The following is a 16,005-nucleotide window of genomic DNA, read 5'->3' as shown; positions in this document are numbered from 1 at the left end:
GGGACATTTGATGTCTCCAGTCTAATGGTGATTAACTAAATGGATAAATATATTAAATGGATAAATATCTTTATTGAAAATAAGAGAATTAAACATATGTGTTCTTTAAATAGTTGCAAATTTGTTTGTCTTTTATATGTTGATACGCAAGACCCATCATTTCCCTTTAGTTATTGTCATTTGCAGGATGTCTACGTGGTCACTTAAAGTGTCTGATATTTGCATGGCAAATTTGAATAATTTCAACTTATTGTTAAAGTAGTCCTATCACCCCAACTCCAGTTCACATGAAAGCACAGAAGACCTGCACAGCTTTTAGCTCCTGTGCAGTATGCCTCTAAGGAAAAGGTAATGTTTATGTGTTGCAGTAGATGGTACTCTTCCCTTTGAACCAAAATAAGCAAGTACCCCAAACCCAATACAATATGGTAATAAAAGTCATTGGGTTGTAGAAGGTGTTGTTTCACAAGCATTAAACTGATATCCTGGTCACACATTGGACACAAGGGATCATTTGATCTTGTCTCAAGTATACAGTAGGTGTGTTCAGCTCCACCATGGCTGAGTTCACATTACAGATTTTTGGCCTGGGTAACTTCTTCCACATGGAATGAGAATTAGGTTTGTTCCCAGGCTCACTGCCCTTTCAAGATGTTCTCATAGCCCTGGGGAGACTTTGTTTCAGTCTGTGACTTTCGTGTCAGCTGGGACTCTGCTAGGAAGCACTTAGAGATTTTTGACTGTGACGAAAGGCATTTTATCAAATAAAGAGACACTTTTCAACCCCTCCTAAGATGATTCCTTTATTTTTTATTTAGTTTGGCATTTTTATATGTATGAAATAATCTGTATTAAATCTTCCTAAAATTCTGAATTTAATATTCTTTTTTTAGTGTATTTTACATCAGCAGGGGGCGCACTTTATTCCTTTACCCCAGATCTCATTTCGGTTGAATAATGAAAAAAAAATTTACTACTTTTTTGAAGAATCGATTTCAGCCTTTTTATGATGTTTCAGCTACGACAGGCTTAACAAATCATGAGTCATTCTGGCACGAAGGACATTTGAAATATACCACTCAATGGGCTCCTTCAAGTTTACCAGAGAGACCCCTGGGCTGCTTGATATGTATGATATTTGATTTTAAAACACTGGTCTACTTTTACATTCACTTCATTTTCTGTGCCATTTATCTGGGCATAGTGAACACATTATTGGAAAAAAGAATAAATAAAGACATATAAGTTTACTATTATAAAAAGCACAAAGACATTCCAAACTGTTTCAGATGCCAGAGACGACAAATGAACTCTGAAGTGTTAGCTGACTTGTACATACCAACCTGTTTGTTAACACTTTGGAATCAAAGCCTTGGATTTGCATTTTAATTAAATACAAAGTGCTCGTGTGTGGCAGAAGAAGGGAGTATTAGTAGTGGTCGGTTCTGATAAGACTGATAATTGCTAAGGTCAAAGAGAATTTACGGGTAATTACTGGAAATGGTCACAGAATATTGGTTGTGTATGCATTCTGGTATGATTAATCTTGGCTTAGAATGGGAGGTCACTCCTGTTAGTTACGGGTTCAGCTCTTCATCGTCATTAAATCGTCTGTTTCCTCTGTTTCTTGGGGGGGGACATTTGGAGTTTAAAAAATAAACATTCTTTCCAAGAAACCACAGCTAATGTGTAGGGACCAAACAGAGGACCAATTCATCACATTTTATCCAAAAGTTGAATAAATACAGATTACTAAAACAGATGTTACCGCTATTCAACACATCCATTAAGCAAACTTTTACAAAAATAAGAAGCTATTTAATCAGGTGGACATGCAGAAGCTTTCAGACATGAATAAAGACAGTGAAAAACAGCAGTGCCATATATGCTTTGGTAGGGTCTTAGTAAGATTCATGGGGATTTAAGACCATTTCCAAACAATGTGAAGAAGTATAGCACATTACAAAAACTGCATTCAGCACTGGTTAAAATAGACTTCTGTACATTAAAAGGATTTACAGTATATACTTTTAAATCTAGACAGCTATTGCATTTCCTGTGTTCGCATTGCAATAATGCGTTTTACTTGTTCTCACTGCTGCTTGCAGAATTCAGTACTGGCTCTATAGAATGGACTATAATGTACACTGTAACACAACTGGGTTCTTTCCCAACAAGCCTTCTCAGAATGAAACCTTGAAACAATATATAACAACAGAGCTGAATAACACTATAGACTCCAAGAACATTTATCTATAAAGCGGTATATGTCAAGTAACACATATATAAATAAACTACTAAACAATGTAACTTTTTAAAATTACTTGACTTCAATGTAGCACATTGTCCAATCCATCCATTTTCTCACCGATTTATCCAATATACAGTAGGGTTGTGGGGCAGTAAAGCAATCGTGGTAAGCAATGGGTGCAAGGATGAATACAACCTGGATGGGACGCCAGTCCATCGCAGGGCACACACGGACACCAACAGGAACACGCTCACATCACAGCCAATTTTCCCAGAAGTCAATTCACCTACCAGTATGTCTTTGAATTGTGGGAGGAAACTAGAGCACCCAGAGGAAACCCACTCAAACACAGGGAGAACATTCAAACTCCATGCAGATAGCACTCTAGGGCCCCAGCACTGCAAGGCAGCAATACTATCTACTGCACCACCCTGCCACCATCAGAACACCCTAAAGCAAAAACCAGTGCTAAAACTATATCATGGTAAAGTGATTCATTTAAATTTCACATCAACAAACAAATCTGTTTCAAAATTACTGTTGCTTTTGTCTACATAATATTATGTTTACAAATGAGTTATTTAAAGCTGACAGCAATCTTTAAATAAGAACATAAAGAGAGGTATATGAAAGAAACATATAGGCTTTATATCAAAATAAGTTGCCCTTTACACAAACAAAAGAGATTTTGTAATTAAGATCCTCCAAAATTCTTATTGTGCCATTAAGGTGATAAAGACATACTGTACATAGTTCATTAAGCAGAATCTATTGAACAAGCAAGCGTACTGTTCTACAGTACCTTGAGCAAAGCGAAGATACTGAGCAGGTTGTATAACTGTTTTACACTCATTAAATCACTGAAACAAGTCAAGGTTTGTTTACTCTATTTTGAGACGGCATGATAGTTTGCATTATTAATATACCCGATTTGAACATTGCCTTTCTAATTAGATTACAAAAAGGCAAAAAATGATTACAACTAATTTACATGTCCTTTCAAATTTCTTTCACATGTTCTGTCTCCTGCTGTTTTAGTTCAAGCATGTTTTACTTAATACTGTATTTTTAAAGAGATTTATGTCTTCTGTGAAGTATTTTTAATGTAGCTGTACACATATACTGTACATAATTCAATGGTATATAACTTTACAAATTAAACTGACCCTGTTTCTACTGGCCAATTCATTATAAAATTCTGAAGTGCTCTTGGACTCTCTTTATCAAGAAGAAAAAGAAACAAAAACAAAAAATAAAAGAGCAGTTCGATCTTAACATTAAGGCCTAAGTCCAAAGCAGAGTATGCCATGTAGTTTCAGTTGATATTATAAAGCCAGGTCTTTAAGAAGGAGAAAGATTCTTTTTCTGTTGTCATAGCAACAGCTAAGATGTGGCATATCAGCCAGAGGAGAAACCTGTTTGCACAGGGTGAGACTGGAAATCGTACAGCTCACACTCCAATTGTATGTAGTACTGGACATCATTCATAGCATAATGAGCTGAGGTTTCACCCAGTTCAAATAATGGACACTCTGCAAATTATCATACTTAAAGAAGGTACTGAAACTTACCAGCTCTTGCCTTGATTTGTGAGGAAAAAGTCTTTGCAACATATCCATGTATAAGACTCTTCTGTCTTTCATATCATGTGGATATTGGTCCACAGTACTCTGAAATATCAGGTGATCTGTTTCACTCCATCCACAGCACCTGAAACAAAATTGAAGGTATTGAACATTAAATAGAAAACATACAAAAGTTATTATAATAGTTTGAAGACATTTTTATATCTAAGTCATATCTCCAAAATTAACATTAAAGCTCTGTCAGAAAATCCACATGATCCTACTGATTCCTCAAAGCAGAAATCCTTCCAGAAAAAAAGAAAAAATCATTTCTAAACATGCCTTGCAAGAAACTGGGATGCTTAGGTCACCACGAACAGTTAAGATCAAAATCTCATTTGGGCCCCACAGGTGGTTTAAGGCTTAAAGTGGAAGGCTGTGTTCAGAGTGCAGGTTGAACTCTATAATCTGGGTGTTTTAGGTTTGGCCCTAGCCCATGCCCCTAGTCCACTGTGATTGGGCTAGTGGTTACAGTACACACAGTTGGCACTTGAAGTAGGCCAGGCTAGGAATCTCCTGGGACACAGCAAGGACAGTGGCTTCCTGGCCCCTCACAGGCCTGTTATGCACCTTGCCACCAAACCCCCCTGAAGCTGGTGAGTTGGAGGATTAAGTGTGAAAAACACTATCAGTGATTTCAGATTGCTATAAAATAACAAAAAATAATTGACAATTCTAGATTTTAAAAAATCATCACATTTAAAACTGTAAACATGATTACGCAAAGCTTACAAAACTGAAATCATGAGCTATCTGTGAATCCAACAATACAGCTGAACTAATATCTTCCCACTAAAAGTTAAAATATCATCCAAATGGAAGTCAAACCTGTCCAATCCATTCAGCCGTTCATTGATGTTTTGTAACCTGGAACTGTATTTTTCATCAAGGCTCTGGAATTCTTTCAGCAAAGACTCTTTAAGATCAGGGTATGGACATTCTAACTTTAACACTTCCTCTGGAATCTGGTGCAAACTACTTGGAATCTCTTCTGTTGAAGAAAGCCATGCCTAAAGAAGTGAACAAGTAAACAGAAGTGAAATTATTTTATAGCGATGACGGAAATGATCTCAACATCTTTCTAGGTAACCGCGAGTCCTGTAATTATTACCTGTGTTCTGGTCGCACTGATCTCTTCTTCCACAGACAGGCACTCTAAATCAAGTTTCTCTATAATGTCTTTCTGCTGCTTTTTTACATATTCCACCTACAGAAAAATATTGCATGATCAGAATATAGGAGCATTCTCACCTGTCTACATTCTTGCACAACCTGCACCTGCAGGACAAAGCTCTGTTATGTATTTACACCAGACAAACAGGAATTATGCTAAACATGCTACTAAAAAAAAATTACAAACATTTTACCGGGGGATAAGTAACATAAAAAGCAATTTCAGAAGCAGAACTACAGTAGCTATCTTTTTTAACTTTGGAAGAACAGAGAAACACACTATATACTCTATATATGTTCATACCGTGCTTGTGTTTAGAAATACAAGATGACTTTCACACATTTTTACTCCACTGGAGGCTTTCTTTTTCCCTGTTAAAAGCCCAATTCTGTATTTCAAAACACAAGCACGCTAAAAACCTTTGCCCAGGTTTGACAGCATGAGTCAAATAAGCTGGAGGATGCCAGCTCAAGTCAAGCTAGGATATTCCAGCTAGGATATTTACCGACTCTGGCTTGAAGACCTGACTGGCATCTTGTTCTTGAGCAGGAATTGTGAGGGGTTTTGTGGATTTTGGGTTCTGTCATTCAGCAAGGCTGCTGCTCAGAGACTGACTCTGCGCTAATGCACTAAGCACTATCAGCAAACACTGAGTTTACCCTCCTGTGGGGACTAAAACATTGCATTATGAATCCTAAGAAACACAAAAGGCACATAAAAATAGGACTGTGTTGGTGACAGACATCTCAGAGAACAAGTATATGCAGTATACTGTACATGGTGGGGCAAGGAGAACAATAACACACCTGAAGAAAGCTTCATGGCCGAAACGTTGCGTTTTCTCTCTTCTCTTTTCAGCATGGAATAAACCTATTACTAGTTCCTTTGCAGACTATGCATGCTGACGCAGCTACCTACAGTACAGTACCTGAACTACTAATATCTACCTAGTTCTCTTCCCATTGGGTTATTGCTGAAATAGCACTGGGGTAAATATTTGACTAAACTACTAGAATTAATACAGTACAAGGTAATTTCTATTGAATACCCTCTAAAGACCTTTTTGTGGTGAAATTCTTAAGCTCTGTCTATAGACTATTTTGGACACTTTATATAAGAAATCAATATATACAAATATTCATATGAGGCATTACACAAAAATAATCAAACGCTTGGGAATCACAGTTTCAGTCTCAGTGTGCTGAGCTTCAGTATGAAATATTAGTTTGTGAAGCAAGTTTATCTAAATGTTTACCTAAATGTGCTGAACAAGTGTGGATGTTTAACCTTAGAAAACTGAACAAAGGCTGACTGGAGTGTACTTATAGTATCTAACAGTCTGTCAACATTAATGTGACCTATCCATATGCTGCAATGTATTGGGCAAGCTTGAAGTCATACAGAGATATTTACAGTAAATGTATATTATAATAAATTGATTCCCTTTTCCATGCGGGTAAATGCAACTTCGGTGTTCTAGTGATCTCAGTTTCTGATTATATAAAGGCTTTACAAGGTCAGGTCCCAAGAGGATTAAAGACCATAACTGCTTTGCATCACAGAAGGAACCAAACTGCCAAAAGAGCAAATGCAATGAGGGTTTTATTCCCTGCTTTAATTGATCAAGGCCAGCAACCCAAGAACAGATTTTAAGATTTAAAGTCTGCTCTGGCGTTGCTTTTAAATGTGTTAAAAAGCCAACATTTTATTAGTTACGGAAGACCTTAGCTTTGAATGAACACGCAAGAAAGTCAGTTTTCCCTTTTAGGCTTAAATAGGATTCTGAACATTGCCCCTGAGAAGTAATCCTTTACACACAGTGAATCACTTTGGCTTTATTTTATTGGAATTACTAAAATGAACATCTGGAATGAAATAATACACTGCATTATTTATAAATAAGGAGCAGGACATGTGGACTTATATATTGCTAATTTCTAGATATATCTACTGCAGGAAAAGGTATTAGCTTTCTGATGACAATAAATGGCACATAAATTTTCTGATATTAGCTTTTCAGGAAGATGAAACAGAAATGAAAGGACAAATGTGACATTTTAGTTCTACTTAAGGGAGAAGAAATCATTAAGGGATCAAAAATAGATATTGACTTTTTATGGATTGATAAAATCAAACAACCTTCTCATAATGCAGTTTAAACTATTATCAAAATAATTGTCATATTATCAGAACAATTGCTGACATTTTTGTGAGACTAGATAAGCAAACTGATAAGCAAAAGTTAAAATAAAACTGAATGCCATAAAATTTAGAGAGAAGAAAACAATGATCCTGAGAAAAATTAAATGCCACCCTATGAAGCTATTTAAATTGATTTTTTGTAGCAAATTATTTTCCCCTTTACATTCAACAAAATATTCAATACGGTTTGCAATAGCAGGACCTTCTTGATCAAGTTTTTGATGCAGGACTTAATAGTTAAACGTCTGATCTGTTGTAGTCACATAACTTCTAAATACGATTATAATACACAAATCCAATAAAATATAAAGGAGGTCAGGATGTTATTGCAGAAATTAATGCCTTTTATTGTTTTATGGTTTTATTTAGAAACATCAAATTGAGAAATATCAAAATAGTTTTTATCTTTACAGAAGAATACATATTAATGCTTTTAAATTGTGTGATATTGCATCTGTATCCTACAATGATGTCAGTGTAAGCTACACAGTTATTTTGTCACTAATAAATTTCCTCATGTATTTTCATATACCACTGTTGTTCATTAGGCTTTCTAATTGTGAAAGCATTATATGATTAGAATGATAATTATTCAACTAGATACTATACATTACACATATAGTTCCATTTCCAATATGATACAATAACACTATATTCCAGTATGGGGCAGAGCGGTGGCTAAGGATCTGCGCTCGTGACTGGAAGGTTGCCGGTTCAAATCCTGCTGCTGGCAGAGGAATCCTACTCCGTTGGGCCCCTGAGCAAGGCCCTTAACCCCAACTGCTCCAGGGATGCAGTACAATGGCTGACCCTCTGCTCTGACCCCAAGCTTCTCTCCATGTCTGTGTGTCTCATGGAGAAAAGCTGGGGTATGCGAAAAGATTAATTCCTAATGCAAGAAATTGTATAGGGCTAATAAAGAAACATTATCAGTTCTTTGTTTTGCATCAAAGCGACTATGTTTTACACACACAATAGTGTGCAAAAATTAATAGTGGGTCACCACTAAATACTGTACATATATATACAGCATAACTGCCTTTAAGATGAAAATGAGGGATAAGTATGACAAAATATCCTTTAATGTGGTACTCAACTATACTTCTTTGACAAGTTGAAATGTGTGAATTTCCTTTTGTTTCTGTAACTGCAGTTGAGGCTGGCATTTACTGGCATTAATTTGTTGCATTTCAAAGAAATCTATTACCTCTTTCATATATATTTATTTCATACACATATAAATGTATACAGCTATTATGCTATTAATTATTATTTATATAGACCACATACTTCATCTTTGTCTGTCTTTATAGTCAGGTCGCTATCATACAATTAAGTACAAAAAGACAGAACAATAAATATAATCTGCAATAGCTCTCAGGTTGAAAGGAACTAAATGGATTTGTTTCACCCACTAAAGTAAAGCATTCATGAAAGTGTTAGGAATGACGGAAATCTGCCAACAGATGACTCATACATTTGCTCAAAAGTAAGAAGTATGTGACTCAAAGAACATTTCTATTCATCTAAAGTGCTGGCCCACTTTCAAAGACATTTTGCCTCACTTCACTGAAACCGTGTAACTTACTCCATCGGTACTGGATTGTAAATATAACAAACCCACTTGTGCAGTAAGATATGTAGCAATCAAGAGAAACTTAAACTTTGAGTGCAGCAACAGTGCTACAACACTAAAAAAAGGAAATATGTACTGTAATGCTCTGGCTTTTTCATCCAAGTCAAGATAAGTAACCTGTATATCTGACAAAAGAGCTGATTTTCATTGTGTTTTTCAGTGTCTATACTTTTCAGTGTACTATTGTATTCTATACTATGCAGTAAAGTTGTTGGGTATTCAAGGTTTTGACTTTCTATACAGAAGCTCATGCTACAGGTTTTTGATATTGAAATAATGTCTTAAACTCATAATACTGTGCTAAAATACAGAATGACAAAGGCATGCAGAATGCACATATAGAAATGTACTATAATTTTTTTTACTAATTAATTTTTGCTGAAATAATAAGAGGTTGCATTTTTTTATATGCAAATTACCACTGAGGAACATTACTTTTTTCTCCAATAAAAATATGTATCTGAATGTTCTAGTTAACAAATAGCAGCCCCTTATATTTATAATTCAATGATGTAGCTACTTTATACTTTTACAACAAATTTAGAATTGAATTCTGATTAATTACTGTTTAAATTGTGTATATCTGTCTATTTTGCTTGATTGTTTTATTGTACAATGCTTTAAAATAAAGGTAAAATATGAATTACAAGAAACATAATTATTCAATCAATATTGTGTTGATTACATTTAATTTAAACCAGACATAATGGTTTAAAAAAATAAATTCTACTGAACAAGCTTCACAGTCTTGGTATGTTAGAGACCCCCCTGACCTAAATAGACCAATAAATACAAGAGTTGAAGAACAATTACATAATTCAAAGGAGAGATCACTGTTAATGTGTAATATTTCTTCTGAAAATATGGGCTGCAATCTTAGTCTGGTAAGTGCTCACCGATGAGGATAGTTTGAGGGTGTTTATTATGAGGATTATGTATTTCATCTTATTTAAACCCTGTTGTGTGTTTTACAATAAACGAGTATTCAAATAAAATGGCTTTGTTACCTCAAACAAATCATCCAATACAACAAATAACATAAAATATGTACCATAACAAATTACCATGATATTCACTTTCTGTAGATAGACTTGGAAATGTTATTGTACATCAAAAGGAAGAACAGAAAAGCATGTTAGTACCTGCTCAAGTATTAGGTCACATTGAATTGACTGTGTCTTTAGGGGGTGCTGTGAGGTATAAGAGCACATTTCAGACAGTCTGGAGCGTAAATCATCCTTTAGTTGCCAGATGGGATCCACTGTATCAGCTCTGAATAATGATCTCTCCTTCTCCAACTGTAGCTCTGTCAGCAAAGACACGGTGTCACAGTGTTTTAGTATTGTACAGAGAAGAGAAGAAATAAATAATACTATGTAGAAGTAAACTGATAATGGAGGATACAGTACCGTTGTCCTTCATTTGCAATAAGAAGTCATTATTTATTCCATCTTCGTCCAGGAACTTTTGAATCTCCAAATCGAGCCTTTGCCTTAAATACCAAAAAAAGCAATGATGAATAGAATGCGTATTCGTTAAGTGGAAGGTTTGCATTTCCACACTCAAGGAAATTCCTGCTTTCATCACGCTCTGATTTTCCTTGTTATTATACAGCTATTTAAATTACTTTCTCATTATTACTGACAATGTACTGCTTTGTAGAGAATAAAACCTTGGTGAACACAGTGATCACAATACAAACTGACACTGCAATAAAACCTTACTTTGGATATGTGGCATCCATCAGTAATGAGTCAAGGTAGAGGCACAACACTAAATTTGGTGTAACACATCGCAGTTGCTTACCTGGTATAATTATACAATGTGTGACTCATATGATAATAGTATTAATCAGTGCCATAGTATAATTAGTATAATTGGTGTTATAATTGTGTCATTTAGCAGTTTCATAGTCAGTTACTACCCAGACAATTCAAAAGATATTGTTGGCTTAGAATCTTAAGCTACTGTATACAGAAACATTTCTGAGTTTCTGGTGAAAGTCATGATTTAATAAGTAAAACAGGTATAAAGAGACTGAAATGACCATAGGAACACAGGGATACAAAGCCTATTTAACAAACCGAATGCAAACAATTAGAGCACAGTTCTTTCTAATGGGATATTTTAAAGAGATTGCTCTACTACTCTGACATTCTTATCACCGTTGGTGGACATCTTGTTATCTCCAGTGGACAGTGAAAATTAATTTTTACATAATCTTTCAAGACAGTTTATGAGCTTTTATCGGCATACGCTTAGATGGCTCCATTGTTAGATGGCTCGAAATAAGGATCATTTAATCATATCATCAGGGGAACGCCTAATGGAAGCTACGCATTATGGTTTGTAATTGTCACTCACTATAAACAGGGCTCTGGGGAAGTGCACATTGAAAGGCAATCACTGGGTCTGCGCAAAATTTGAGTTTCCTAACTACAAAAATGGAATAAAAGAGGAAGAAGAATGGCAGGCATTGATAATGCCACATAGCTAGACCACACTACAACAGTGAGCACCTGCACAGTCACATAAAATGAGACAAATAAAACTTGTGCATACATTCACAAATACAGTTCCAGTCGTTTAGCAGTCGTTGAATGCTAAATTGCAACTAACATGTCTCTTTTCAGAAAATAAATAATACATCCATTTGAGTTCTCCATGATGTCCCATCTGCTATGACTATAGTCAAAATATTTGCTCTAGTTGGGGTTTGCTTTGAAAACAGTTTTCAGCACAAACCTATTGAAATGAAAGCTTTAAGAATGCGATTTTAGTGAGCATTTTGAATACTCTGTTGATTCCATAGAAAACACATTGTAAGGTGCTACTGTATACAATACATAATATGGTAAGGGTAGGTAACCCTACTTCTTGAATGCCAGGTTTGATTCTGGTTTTCATTCCATCTCAGACCTTAATAGCTTAATTGAACTCATAAAACAGAACTCAAATCAGTTAGGTTTGTTAGCTCTTCATTAGGTGCTAATGGAAAGGTGCCTCTAAAACCAGACATATCCCAGAACTCCAGGACCAGGCTGTCCACCAGTGCACACAATGCACACCCACCCTTTATTTGAAGACCGTTACCATTGTTAAACTTTTATGTAAAGATAAAATCACAGAACACTTTGCATCTCAGTCTATTTAAATTAAAATAGCCAAAAGGATAATAAAATAAGATAAAGAGTGTCCACTCTGCCAAGCTTATTAATTCAACTAGTAACTTACATTTTTTTCATACATATTTTTTAAATCCTGTCTGCTGTGGACAAAACAAATCTAGTATGGGACTATGGTGCCTCTGTCTAGTATTAACCTTGAAGCAAAAAGGTAAAATTGTTATCCAGAGAACAAGTATAGTCTGTAACAATAACCCACAGCTATCAATGCCCTTCATATTTTGGAAAACAAAATAAGAACAAGGCCAGTAGAACTTTTTTCCCCCCAATGTGTGCAGCAATTGGTCTTAAAAACAATATTCATGAAGGGTACTGCAGTAGCCACTGAATTCATAGCACAGTCCTCAGGGTGCTCTCCGTGGGCAGGGAAAACAATCAGGAAAATAAATAGCTGTTGGTTTCATACTCGATCCATTTATAATCTGGGTTACATAGTCTTGTTTATGGAGCTCTGCGGTTTTCTTTGGTATACAGTTCTAGATTATTGGTATATATTTAGACATCATATTAAATCTTACCCTGCCTTCATTAACCTGGCATATTCTTTGCACCAGACCTGTCGATGTTGCCTTGTAATTGTGTTTTCCTTGGTCCTCCTTGCAGCTTGTAATGTTTTGTGAATCTGAAAAATACAGGTTAAATTTAAAACAAAATGACTGCAATAATGCTAAAAGTAATACTGCATTGTTTCCGTGTGCCTGCAACATAAATAAATATTATATAAACGACTAACATTTTATTATTGCTTTGTGCTTTCACTTTTAGATGGACCATTAAAAAGTGATCTTTAAGCTTTTACAAACTACAATTTACAACCACTCTCTATGCTCAAGGAGCCATGTGTTAAATTGATGGTAATCTCTAGGAATAAATGCGATCCCACACATTGCAGAACACTAAAAATGATATCATATTTTAAAATTGAAATAGTCATGTAAACCAAGTGTAATGTAGCTTTAACAAATTTCTTGGGGAACCATAAAGAGATCAGGGCATTTGTTTGTTATCTTCTTTACTCTTACCCTTTTGTTTTATTTCATATCAGCGTGCTTAATTTGATTTTAAAATCTTCCCTGGTGGAGCCAAGTATTGAAGAAGAGCATCTGGTACTCTATCACTGGTGTAGATACATAACAAATTCACCAGAATACAGCAAATTATATATTAGGTAATTAGATTTGATCAAAACAAACAATATTTTAAACTTCAAGGTATATGGTAAAAAAAAACACTTCTGAATTTGTTTTGTTAAGTTTGGAACACACAAAACAGGATAAATACATGAGCAGCCCCCGTAAACTGTTAAGATTATCAAGCTTTTAGCAGTAAATTGACCCATCAAGTTCATAAAGCTGTTCCATCAGAGATCCAAGGGAATCAGCAACCTGGTTAGTTAATTAGAATGTACAGTTTATCAAATCCTACAGACTCCCATGTTAATTTTTGCATTATCATAAAAGACTGAAAGCAGGGATGGCATTCAGGCAAGTGAGGTATATCCATACATAACCTGTCTTATCTTGCCCAAGCAGAGTGCTAAGTTGCAGTAAGCCATAGGGAACACTAATGAGGCAATAAAATGCTGCTACTGCTGCATTTTACCAATTAGTAAAACTGCAGGTCTACAACCATAATCCTCTCTGCCCCGGGGTTAACATCACAAAGTGATATGATATAGAACGAGAGACCCAAGGCTTCAAACTGCTTCATAGTTGTTCATAGTTAACCCTCTACAGATCCATGAACATTTAATGATGTGCAGTTTTTATGTTCCTTTTTACGATATGTTTAATTTACAATCCTATTTAGAAATTTTTGCTGTACAAATAAACATGCATATATTTTGTATAAATTATAGATTTGATCATACATTTTTAATTTTTCACAGTATCAGCCCTTTTATATAAGCTCCTCTAATGGATCTTTAAAAAGAACATATATAAATACAAAGTATATGTGAAGATACAAAAAAAGATAAGGCAAATTAATCATTACACGCCCTTTCTCCAGCTTCGTCGGCTTTGTCTTTGGGCTTTGCATTTGACTTTATTTTATAAATTCCCAAAAATGGCATCACTCACTGGTTAAAATGCATTACTGTATTCATTACACTCCAAATCCCAGTTTCATCAGAGCTTTAAAGTCTGGCTTTATTGTTTATTTGATTAGATTTTAATTGCTTTACTTTGTTAAGAGCTCTTCTGCTATAGTACTTGCAAAATATTCATTATCACAGACTTCTACCACCTTAATAGATCTGAACAACAAAGAGGGAATATGGCTTGGCTTATTAATTCTACACATATATTTTGAGTTACAGTCTTGATTAATTTGAAGAAGGTATGAAAACATAAGGGTTTTCTTTTGTACTCTCAAAGGAAATCTACATAATGCATTTTTCACATGACCAGATGCATTCACATTACTTTAAAAAATATGCATTAATGAATATTTACAAATTCATTAGAATTTAGAATTTAGAATAAAGACTTAAGAATAAATGTATCAGCAAAACTATCAGTTAACTGATGTATTCAAGTAAAAGTATGAAATAAAGGAAGAGACACTTAAATAACGTGTCTGTTCATATGATGCATGTCTACTACTTCTGAAGTAGTAAGAAGGAAGTTTTGAGATACATTTATGTATTCAAAGAAGGAAAGGAGAGACTAAAAGCTGCAGAACTCTCTCTGTGTTTGCAGTCAGAAATAATTAAAAAATGGTACAATGAACTTAGCCACTGAAAATACAATGTCTAGGTCAACCTCCTCTCTGTGTCATTGTATATTCATACACACTCACTCTGCACAGTTAGGTGTACATAGGCATCTCTGCATGTGAGGACATCTGTCATTATGGGTATCGCCATGTCAACATGTTTACTAAAGATGTATGACAGCACTCCGCAAGCATTAGAGAAAATCTCAGTGATTTTGCTTTAATTTCAGCACAGACATAACATAATTTTGTTGTGGGTCCAGGCTATCAGGCAGGCCTGATAATCAACAACATGACCAGCTGTGAATCTTACACTAATATCTACAGTGCAAAATGTCTGTGGTTTGTTCAAATAGAAAAAAATAGTTTGTATACCCTTATTATCCTGCTTTGTCTTTAAACAAACAACATGGTAATTCACATTTACTTTCAGATCAAATCAGACACGTTTGTGGTCTCTGCACTTTATAGATTTTGTTTGTCTGAAGTTAAGTTGTCGATATTAAGTCTGTTTAGACAACAGAACCTAAACCTAAATTGTGACAAGACAGAGGAGATGTTCATAGGCCGCCAACATTAGTGTTCCAAAGTTGGCCTTCAAATGATGCAGAAATATTTACTGTATACATGCCTTTATTTCATCAAGACTACAGTAAGATTCTACATTGGCTGCTGTATATCCAGAATTCTGGGGTTTGAAGGCTAAATAAAAGTATTTTTTCAGCACATAACTCCTATCCTCTGGAAAGTGTATGAATTAAGAACAAAATTTAAGGTTCCTCTGCTCAAGTATATGGTCCTGATTAGTCTAGCTGTAGCTTATTCTACAGATTTACTGTATGAGTACAGACCAACCCTTAATCTGAGAAATGCTGATTCAGGTGGTCTTACTCTGCCAAAGATCAGCCTCCACAGAACAGGCGACAGGGCTTTCTCCTGTGTAGCACCACATGGGTGGAACTCACTGCCCAAATCCATTAGAAACCCTGCCAACATCCAAATTTCCAAATCTTGCTTAAAAATATTTTTAATACTAAAACGTTTAATGCATAATTTAGTTTTACCAAGTTAGTTGGCTGTGATTTTATCTCTTCCCTTCTGTTATGTGCATGCCATTCACTATTGTACAGCTCTTTTGATTATTTTGGAAAGCACTCATAATTGAAGTTGTATTATTTATTATAATTATGATTACAAATCTGAAGCACACACAC

At 35.1% G+C, this 16,005-nt stretch overlaps 1 protein-coding gene across 1 annotated transcript in view; it reads right to left on the bottom strand.

The window, feature by feature from the left end:
* LOC148822061 (coiled-coil domain-containing protein 148-like) overlaps nt 1–16,005 on the bottom strand; it is a 40,499-nt gene that overhangs the window by 22,486 nt on the left and 2,008 nt on the right. The window contains exons 3-8 of the mRNA XM_088931239.1: nt 12,592–12,695; nt 10,298–10,380; nt 10,031–10,194; nt 4,988–5,083; nt 4,705–4,886; nt 3,823–3,961 (exon numbers count right to left, since the gene is read on the bottom strand). Coding sequence (XP_088787365.1) covers nt 3,823–3,961; nt 4,705–4,886; nt 4,988–5,083; nt 10,031–10,194; nt 10,298–10,380; nt 12,592–12,695 — 768 coding nt within the window. The remainder of the gene's footprint in view (nt 1–3,822; nt 3,962–4,704; nt 4,887–4,987; nt 5,084–10,030; nt 10,195–10,297; nt 10,381–12,591; nt 12,696–16,005) is intronic.

Source organism: Atractosteus spatula, chromosome 13, assembly GCF_055471065.1.
Source record: "Atractosteus spatula isolate fAtrSpa1 chromosome 13, fAtrSpa1.hap1, whole genome shotgun sequence".
In the NCBI taxonomy this organism is placed as follows: Eukaryota; Metazoa; Chordata; class Actinopteri; order Semionotiformes; family Lepisosteidae; genus Atractosteus; species Atractosteus spatula.
Note: the sequence above shows the minus strand (reverse complement) of the source record. Positions and strands in the feature narration are given on the sequence as shown.